This window comes from Podarcis vaucheri (genome assembly GCF_965113315.1).
Source record: "Podarcis vaucheri genome assembly, chromosome: 3".
NCBI classification, from domain to species: Eukaryota; Metazoa; Chordata; class Lepidosauria; order Squamata; family Lacertidae; genus Podarcis; species Podarcis vaucheri.
The window spans coordinates 65,649,520-65,660,178 of NC_138761.1; the positions used below are offsets into that span (position 1 = coordinate 65,649,520).

General features: G+C 40.3%; 1 protein-coding gene across 2 annotated transcripts in view; it reads left to right on the forward strand.

Moving 5' to 3' along the window:
- STX7 (syntaxin 7) overlaps positions 1-9,373 on the forward strand; it is a 30,511-nt gene extending 21,138 nt beyond the window's left edge. For both annotated transcript variants that reach the window (XM_082216174.1, XM_082216175.1), the window contains exons 5-10: positions 662-799; positions 2,591-2,643; positions 3,048-3,138; positions 3,900-3,972; positions 5,329-5,411; positions 7,396-9,373. In XM_082216174.1, the coding sequence (XP_082072300.1) occupies positions 662-799; positions 2,591-2,643; positions 3,048-3,138; positions 3,900-3,972; positions 5,329-5,411; positions 7,396-7,491 (534 nt within the window). In that variant the 3' untranslated portion in view covers positions 7,492-9,373. The remainder of the gene's footprint in view (positions 1-661; positions 800-2,590; positions 2,644-3,047; positions 3,139-3,899; positions 3,973-5,328; positions 5,412-7,395) is intronic.
- The last annotated feature ends 1,286 nt before the right edge of the window (positions 9,374-10,659 follow it).

A 10,659-nucleotide genomic window follows, 5' to 3' on the forward strand; every position in this document is an offset into this window, starting at 1 on the left:
CTCTCATAGAGTAGTGCTTAGGTGGGGCAACACTGGTTTAAATGACTGCCTCTCTTGCATTCTTGCCTCTTTGTCAGAAGCTAAAACCCAGCATGGACTAGGGGATAGCTATGGGGTGTCAATTTTGAACTGTTGCTTAGCGATGAAGCCTTTACACTATCGTTAATGCATATTAATTGCAGATCTTTACTGTGGGTCCCTTTCAGGGGAAGGGGTGTACATGTGATCCTGTTCCGGCATGGCGCAACTTAAAATTGCTGTCCTTGTCTGTGTAAGTGCTGGACTTTCACTGCAATCCATTCCAAAGCCTTGATGTGCGAGGCTTTGGCGTCATTCAGTGGCCAGAGGCTTTGCAATAATAAAATGCCCTTCCATAACTTATATAAATGTGTGTTCATCACACTGCATAGTTGAAAAGAGAGCGGGGATGCATCAATGTGTAGAATACTTTTGTCCATATCGCCCCTGACCTTACTTGATGTCTGCCTTAATAAAATGTGCAGTCATATATGCACATTTTATTAATGTCCAGCAGCTTGTAGAAAACTCCTGCACTGAATAATAAACAGATGACCGACTCTGGCCCAATTAAATAACAACTGTACAATAAATTTATCTCATTTTATCACGTATGTAATATATATTACATTTTGCCCCTTAGCGTCAGAGAAAAATACAGAAGGACCGACTTGTAAATGAGTTCACTACAGCACTGACGAATTTCCAGAGGGTCCAAAGACAAGCTGCTGAGAAAGAGAGAGAATTTGTAGCCAGAGTGCGAGCCAGCTCTAGGGTATCAGTAAGTATATACCAATGTGTGTGTGATGTTTCCATTTACAGTTGTACCTTGGAAGCCGAACGCCTTGGCTCCCGAAAAAATCGGCTCCTGAATGATCAAAACCCAGAAGTTAGTGTTCTGGTTTTTGAACAATTGTCGGAAGCCAAACATCCGGTGCAGCTTCCACGGCTTCTGATTGGCTGCAGGATGTTCCTGCAGCCAATCAGAAGCCACACTTGGGTTTTAGAACTGTTCCAGGAGTCGAACGGACTCCCGGAACACATTCTGTTCAAAAACCTAGGTACCACTGTATAAAATCTGTTTCAGTGTTTTAACTTTTGCATGTTTTAAAGTAGGTTTGTAAATCTTTATTGGTTATACTGATTTACCTTTTATAAACCGCTTTGAGGGTTTTCTTTACAATCACGTGGTACATAAATTAAAAACACACACAAATAAACAAATTACATAGAATAATGGAGGAATCAGGGTAGAATTTATCATTTATCTGCTCTAATACTACTTTAGTAGTTATCTCCATATTAGGATGCATGGTGAAATGTGTGTTTCACATGCAATCGGTTGCTAAGCTCCATTTGTGAATGAATGACAAGTTCTTGAATTTCACCTGTAACAAAAAGTTGTGGCTTTTTAAATTGTTGTTATTAAAGCACCAGATAATCTCCTAGGGCCGCAAGCAAGGGTGGAGCTTTTTGGTTGGGGTGGAATAGAACACGGGAAGCTTTCATGTGGTCAGAGTTGGGTTTGAATACAATAGCATGCAGGACCCAGAAGACCCTGTCAACATGCCTGATTTTGTCAGCATGTGGCTTTGTGGGCAATTGCCAGGGGAACATGGTGTGGTTTCTCATGTTTGTTGATCTGAAGCTGAGTGATATTTACGTGAATAGGAATTACCATGTGATACTCCACATAATTGCAAACAGGTCTCATCTAGTAGCATCTACAGCAGCAGAAACTAGCATAAAGGTGAAATAAGCTTTTGCAAGAATTGACACCCAAGGCTGGATCTAAAAGCGTTTCAGTTTAAAGCATTGTAAGTTTAAACAGGGAAAACAGGTAGAGAAAAACGGGACTTCACGACGCCATCTGGTGGCACAATGTTATATCACGCATACAGCACATATAAATCGCTTTTTCTTTACCTGTCTAGCTAAGTGCTAAGATCAGTGCTTTTGGGGGGGGGGGCGGACGCAGGGGTGCGCATACCCCTAAACATTTTGTGAATCTAAGTTTGGCCTCATTGAGGGGCAGTATTTCAATATGAGTAGGAAAATGAGAGTACCTCTAAACATTATTTTTTAAAGAAAAAAAGCACTGCCTAAGAGAATATAAATTCATCTATCATGGCTGTTCTACTTTGTGCATTAAATATTCCCTAACTGTTGGGTATGGTGGGTATGCAGATCTAGCAGGGCCCAGACCAGCCTAATGTGAACAAGAAGTTAAGGTGGTTCTAAGAAGTGTTATGACACTGAAGTGATCTTGCTGCTTTTCTGTTTTTACTGATTTTTTTTTTTGTGGGGCGAGACGTTGACTTGGATCCTAAGATGTGTTAAGTTAAAGAAGTTCACAGAAGGAAGTCATTTCCCCCCCTAGTGTAGAAACTTACACCTGCAATTGCATTACTTTCCCCCCTTCAGGGAGTGCTAAGGATATAACGCAAATTAAATTGGGCTGATCCAACTTTTCCTTTTTCCTTATACCTTCTTTTTTGTTGATGTGTCATATTGAAGCAGATGTAATTCCATGCCTCAGAATAAGTTGTTTTTCCAACTCTTAACTTTGCAGGGTGGTGCCCCAGAGGAAAGCTACAAAGAAGGAACACTTGTGTCCTGGGACAGGTAGGAAGTGCTGTAAAACCTGACATTGTTTCATTTATTGAATTAAGTAAACTAGGTAAAAAACTCTGTGCGCACATAATATTGCTATAAATTCTAAAATCACTCACAAGTAGGCAATAAAACCTGTTGAAGTTTTTTTTTTATGAGGTGTCATAAATGTGGTGCTTTCATTGCCAAAGTGTGATGTGATCTTAATCCTGCATTGTTCTGCTAGAAAAACTTTACAGTTTTTATATGTATTTTCTCTTAAGAGCTTCAATTAATGACTTTCACTCGGTGGGTACTGTGTGTGGTATTCAAATAGGTCCCACAATCTGGTTGTCAGTGGCAGCTAGCAATCAACATTCCTGTGTAAAGTATATTAATTAATAATCTGCTTGGATATCCTGTGTTTTAACTTATAGCCAGCCTCAGACCCAAGTACTAGAAGAAGAAATCACAGAAGATGACCTTCGTCTTATTGAGGAGAGAGAGTCTGCCATCAGGCAGCTTGAGGTGAGCAGAAGGCAAAGTTTAGAAATGCACTGAGATCAAGAGCGGAATTTTCTTTCCTTAATTTGACAGTCTATTTTAAAAAAACTTCTCTTGTGGTATTGGTTCTCCCTACCCCAGTATTTGTTGCCCTTAAGTCTTGTGCTTCCATGTCACTGATTGAATGTCAGTTTCTAAAACCAAAGAAAAGGTCTTATCCTGCACCACCTAGTGAACCATGCTCACCAAAGTACATCTATATTTCAGAATTTTAATTCCTAAACCATAAATGGAGTGAAACAGTGTCTAAGTAAAGATAACGAATTTTTTTGCTAAATGGCACAGTCTAGGCCCACTTGATCCTATTGATTTCATTGGAGGAATTACACCTCTGATTTATCTAGCTAAAACAGGGAGACTAGATTGTACCTTAAAAAAGACATGGATTGCACAGAGTTGAACACTTTGGTGTCTCATTAACACAAAGCTATCAGGACTGGAACTGATCATGGTTATACCCTAATTAATTAGCTAAAACATTCCATATGCAAATACATGACATCCAATTTGTTTTCCAGATATGTTAAAAGTAGCATGGTGAATGTTAAAGGATTTGTGTGTGCTGCTTGCTGTTTTGTGGTTTCGTAGTCCAAACATCTCTTTCCCCCAACCATTTGTCCTGTCACTTTTTCCATTTTCCCCCAAACGTTGCTGGGAGTGAATTCCTGCAGTTGTGCTAAGGGCTGTTGGAGATGTATAAACATGAACATCTTCTTTGTTTACAGGCAGACATTTTGGATATTAATGAAATATTTAAAGATCTGGGGATGATGATTCATGAACAAGGAGATGTGATAGGTAAGCATAACATTTGGGCATAGTAGCTGGATTCAGTTAGCATCTAGAAATCTCCCGGTAATTTGATAAAAGCTAGAGTTAGCTGTTTCCCAATCATCTGGTTAGGCAAAATTTGGCTTGTGAAGAATCTGAATATGCCCATGCGTCTTCTGGATTTTATTAACTGACATGTAGCTGCCTTATATTTCAGGCTAAAAGAGATACAATATGAAATGTGCTCAAGGGGCTGTTCTGTTTTGTTGTGGGAAAAGTGTACTTCAGCTTGGTTTCTTGTATTACAACTTACATGGTTCTTGACAGCTTTTCAGATTTCAAAGGAGCTGTGCCCTCATAGGATTAAATTCAGAGCATGTTCAGAATGAAGAGTTGACAGAAAAAGCATTATGCATAAGAAAAATCTATGTTTTAAGTATACACTTTATAGACCTATACATTAAGCTCAGGAAGGCGCTGAACTTTTAAACAGATTTTTTTCAGAAAAAGAAAAACTGTGCCTGCATACAGAGTGGCCTTAGTTGCAGTCATTTTTGTCCAGGATACAGTCTGTTTCCACAAGTTGGTTATGATCATACCTTGGGGAAATAGCTTACGTTTTCCTTCTCTGCATGTGTAACCGAAGCCTATTAGTTGGGGTGAAAAATCCTAAGCACATTTAGTAGGAGTGGAATCACACCTTTTAAAAAAAAAAAGGTGGGAGGACAGTGGAGGGCTGCCATTAAAAATGATGATCCTGCATTGAGTCCCACCCCCTGCCACTACTTAAAGTTACCCACTGTAATGTGTAGTTCAACTTGTCTCCTGTCCCAGTATCAGTACAATATGTATGTCCCTGCCAATGGCTCATCTTTGACTACTGCCAGCAGGAGCAAATAATGCACATTGTAATGATCTCAGGTGGAGGCTCAGGCAATTCCGCACTCCCATGTTGGAAGCAAGTGCAAGGCAGGTCAAAGGACTGTGGGGGCTGCCCCTTGCTGCCCACACATGTAGCAGCCTCCCACCATAACTGCCTGTGGTATGTGAATCAGTCAGTTGGATCACCATAACCCTTCTCATGCTAGCCAGACACCCAAGTTGCAGGGGTGTGAGGTCAATGGGTTGGTATTGTCGGGAGGGTGTATGTGTTAAGCTGAATGAGCCACCATCCGCCCCGTGTCCTTTGTTACCTGTAGTTTTTTCCTGGTTTGTTTCAGCTGAACGTTCTTGCAAATAAGTGTGCTTAGGATTGCCCCCTCTTTCCTGTGTCATAGTCAAGTAACAGGACTAAAGATGTAAGGTTCCAGAGCAATCTCTGTTACTGAGAATTTCACTCTGCCTTCAGATTAAAGTCTCTGTGTTTTATTTTTCTCCTCAAAGACAGCATAGAAGCCAATGTAGAAACAGCTGAAGTCCATGTCCAGCAAGCAAATCAGCAGTTGTCCAGAGCAGCAGACTACCAGGTAAATATGAGCAGAAGCAGCTAGATTATGTTGGGAATTTTCCATCCTTTGATTAAAAAATTGAAGCTTAATTCTCAGACTTACTAAGAGGCTAGCAATGTGAGGTACAGGTGACTCACTCTCCTCTAGGCCATATTTTTAATGATCGTTTTTAATGCTCTGCTTTTCCAACAAAAAATCAGAGCAGTTTACAATCGTATTAAAAAAAACACATACTAAACATTCCATTTGTAATAAGGGAGGCAGGATGAGTTAAAGCACAAATACACACCACTCAAAATCATGCATGGACAGGAATATCTTTGTACGGTTCCTGAATGCTGACCTAGAAGGCAACAAGCAGACATCTTGGTTCCACAGGATGGGTTGCAGATGTGTGGTGCTGAAACAGAAAAGGACCCATCTTTCAACCTCCAAGGCACATTGCTCCATCGTCTTCAAAGACAGATGGGTGCCAGCAACAATTTAATCACCAGCTGCCTTATCTCAAAAAAGTTGAGGGATCCAGAGAAGGACTTCCAGTGCAGATATGACAAGGGAATTATATGAGAAGGTGGTCCTTCAGATGCTTTGATGCATGGCCATCTTGGGTTTTAAATCAAAACCATCACTTTGAATTACACTCACACACCAGAAGCCTTGCCAACTCCTTTTGGACAGGCAGAAAGCCTTTGAAGGCAGCTCCATGTAGAGTGCATTACATTAAACCATGCCATGACCAGAAGATGGATAACTGTAGCAAGCACTTTGTTGCAACTTTTCATGGATAGCTAAGTTGGGGAGATGCAGTTTGATCCACAGGGGTCACTTGGGCCTCTGAGGATAAGGCCCAATCTAAAAGCAGTCTCAAGCGGCAAGCCTGATAATGTAGTACAGTATTGGGAAACATTTGTCAGGCTTAGGGCTGCATTCCATCATGGTCAAAGTTTAGGGGATGCAGCAGAATCAAAAAGTGGGTGAGAGCAGAGACCAAAGTGGGTAGAGCAACAAATGCGACTTTTACCTTTGTACAGTAAAAGTCATGTGTTGCAATCATAAGAAGGTCAAGAGATCTCCACACACACAAAACCATCCTCTCTCCAGGCAAGCAAGAACTATGATCCCAGTTCAAGGATACATTTCAGCTATGCAAAAGCCCTTAAGGAAGGGGAAGCCCAGGACTGCTGACCTGGGGACAGCCCTGAGGCACAGATTGAAAACATTTGTTAACCGTAATGACCATGAACCTATTTAATACACTGCACTGAAATGGAAAGCAAGTGGCTTTGAAGAGGTGTGCTCTCATTTTTATTGGACAGACTGTCCCACCACATGTATAGTATTTATAAAAACTAACTTTAGCACAGTTGTGAATGTTACACTCATCAAACCTACTTAGTTCTGATTCCCCAGTAGTAAAATTATTCTTTTTATGAACAGAATAAGTAATGTGTAATCTAAAAAGTTGTTGAGAGATCTAAGTACCACAAATTTTAATAAGTTTCCCTATGAGTTGGGGTTTTTCAGGTTTTAAAAGCAAACTATTGAGTGCCCATAACTTAGTCTTTTCTGTAAATCTAAACAGTGACTAAGGCTGCAATTCTAACCCAATTTGCCTAACAGTAAATTGCATTGAATTCTGTAGGACTTATTTCTGAGTAGACACGGTTAGGATTGCATGATTGCTATCTCGAAATCGCCAGAGACCTCTAGCTTGCAAGTTCTCAACTTGCACTCTGTCTCTCAACGAAACATGTGAACTGTTTCAGTTTTGGGTTCTGTAGGGTTTTGTTAATGTTGAGTTTTCTATATGGAGGGAATTTGCTTCAAATGGAAGAGCAATATTCAAACCATGGGTATCCCCACCTGAAGTCTGAAATGTTTAAACACAATTTTCCATGCCACTGGTGAGAACTGGATGGTAGATCATCTGACGATGGAGCACTTTGAACCGTTCAGTTCAGGAATTTCTACGCTGACAGTCTCCTCTTTTGCTTCCCCACAGCGCAAGTCCCGCAAGAAATTGTGTATCCTCATCCTTGTGCTTGTTGCAGGAGCAACTATCCTTGGCCTCATCATCTGGGGAGCAACAAAATCATGATGTGCTAAATTACGTAGTAGAGTTTCCAGTCATGTCTCATTGTGAAGCTGTTCAGTAAATGATGTGCCCATCTTTATCACTTCTGCTTTGTCACAAGATGCATTTTTAACCCACGAGTGCTTCCCCCTCAGCTTGTGTAGTACGATTAATTTGAATTCATCGCGGCAATGTAACTTGCCAATACTCGATCAAGGTATAGGCAACTTCTTATATGGTGCTTACTACTCTTCTCTTTACCTCCCGGTGTGGATCTGTTGATCAAGTAGGCCAGGCTTACACACACACACACACACACACACACAGACACACACAGAGTTGTCTTGCAAGGTCATTCAGCTGAACCCTTTAGAGGCATCATAGAGGGGCTTGTGAGCAGGATGCAAATTGTCAAACACACTGTTTGATATGTCAGCTTAACCCCCAACTTTATAGGGCCAAGTTAATTTACTGCAACAATAAATTCATCAATCACTTTCAATGACTGTTACTAGTAACCTGTATCTCTGGACTAAGTGAAACATTTCTCATTTCTGAGATCTCTCTCTCTCTCACACACACACACGCACACACACACACACACGGTCCCAAGGATTTCTTTCCATAAACTAGTGGAAATCTCTGTCCACTGACTGACTCTCTGCACAGTTCAAATCTAATAACTGGGTTACTGGAGGTTGGAGCCTTGCTTCTGTTGTTATCTTTCTGACTTAATCTTTCTGAAACTTTTTTGGATTAAATGTGCAGTTTCTGTTTTACAAAAGAACGGTCTCTTTCTCTTCATATTTTGATATTAAAAACCTGATACTGGGTATCAGCAAACTTGGCAAAGGCTAATCTAGCAAAAAGGGTTTGATAATGGTAGGCTGTGTGTTTGTACTTATCTTTAAAAGATAAGTCTTTGGAATACATTTAAAAATTAGCTAAGATTTGCACCTTAATTTATGTACTTGTTAGGTATTTGAAGTTTAAAGTATGCTGGTGAAATTAATATGTATAGTGGCTTAGCTTCAAACTTCGCTCTCTGATTTGAATCTCCAATAATGTACACATTCCTAACTAGAAAACTGTTTCTAGTTGGTTTGTATCTCAAGGCAACACAGCTGGATTGGGGCAGTGGGGGATTCACAATCATGGATTTGTATACTTGTGAACATCTGTACAAGATCCCCCACAGGACCAAAGCAGCTGAGAAGAAGGAAGCCATTTGGATTGGGAATACAGCATGGGGACAGGATCAACCATGTCCTATTTCATGGCCCCAATCTGAAGGGAAAAGGGTATGCCTCTGCATTTACCCTTTAAAAACAACAGGCGATCTGGTGATGGATAACCTCACTATCTTTACTACTTTGGTCTTCATATTCCTGTATATGATGGTGACTAGTGAAGATTCTGAGTTGTGTACTGCTTGAATTCAGGGCTCCCAGGCCAATATAAACATCAAACCTGGTGTTTTGTTTTTAACAAAGTGATTGATCCCTCATTGTATTAGTAAGTACTAGGAGTCCAGAACAGAGTTTGGAAAGTTTTGACTTCCCGATGATTAAGCTGAATTTAATTCTCTCGAGTCCTGAGGTTTTTTTATTAAAAAAACAACAACTTGATTATTATTATTTTTGGTTCCATTTTGTAGTAACATATATTGGAAAAGTTATTCATTGTTATCTGCGAACTAATCAGGTTATTTTTTAATATATTATTGAAGTAATTAAAATGTATTGCACAAATATTATCTCTAGCTTATACATCTTTTGTATGCAGTTTGATAGAGAAGCAATGTTTACATGATAAGCTCTGAGACTTGTGATTTGGGGAAAACTGAAAGTATCTACAATCGAAATTTGGATTGCACCATCTAAATAAAGGCAATTTTGAAAGTGAATGCTTTGCAGGTTGTCCTTTGCCATTTAGGTAAAGGTAAAAGGTAAAGGACCCCTGGATGGTTAAGTCCAGTCAGAGGCAACTATGGGGGTGTGGCACTTATCTTGCTTTCAGGCTGAGGGAGCTGGCATTTGTCCACAGACAGTTTTCCGGGTCATGTGTCCAGCATGATTAAACCACCTCTGGTGCACAGAGGACCATGACAAGTGCCGGAGCACACGGAAATGCCATTTACCTTCCTGCCACAACGGTACCTATTTATCTACTTGCACTGGTGTGCTTTCGAACTACTAGGTTGGCAGAAGCTGGGACAGCAACAGGAGCTCACCCTGTTGTGTGGATTCAAAGCTCTGACCTTCCGATCAGCAAGCCCAAGAGGTTCAGTGGTTTAGACCACAGCGCCACCTGCATCCCTTCCTTTGCCAATTGCCTTCTGTTCATAAAGCTTACCAATGAGGAAAAAAATCTCAGCATTTTGAAAGGAAGCAACATTAGGCTGGAACATAATCCAGGAAAAGCAATACACAGCACTAATTTTTCCAGCTATATATAAATTAATAAGAGCATTACAGTGCTAATTAGAAACATGCTTTAAAAATTGCTGTAAGCTACAAGATGATTTGCAATTTCCCTAGTAGCTTGTAGGCAAAAAGCAATGTTTAGTAGCTCAAGAAACCTATTGTTTGGAAGAATCCTTGTCCATCTCAGAAGTAATGGGAATCCAAAAGGCAGCTCAACTGTTCTGTCCATCAATTCAGCCTATCTGATTCAGAATAAGCACATTTTAAAAAAGATGCTAGTACAAGTAGCTTTTGATGAACTAAGCTAATGAACAACCTAATGGACATGAAAGTAAAGACTCCTCCTGGTTGCTAGTCAGCCTGAACTGGATTTCTCCTAAACCCCATATCTGATCATCGGTATATTATTCAGGTGAGCAAAAAGTTAGCCATATAGTTTTCAATGGGAGAGATGCACCATTCTGCTCCTCAGATCCTGTCACTTGTTGGGGCACTGTCTATGACCAAAGGAAAGGGGTGCAGGAATGAAAAAAACTCAGTCCTAATGAATAAGAAACCTTTCCATAAATGTCCTCTAATATATGTGCAATGAGGTATTTTTGTTCCCACAACTGTTGTGGAGAAATTGCTCTAGAATTTTGCAATTCAGCCTTTCTTATTTACAAGAATAATGTATAAATGCCCACTAGTTTTTTTATGCCAAAGTGGCTGAACTATTCGTGTTCCCTTTCAGCCATTTTTGAGGGTATGGCGTGGGGTGAGAGGT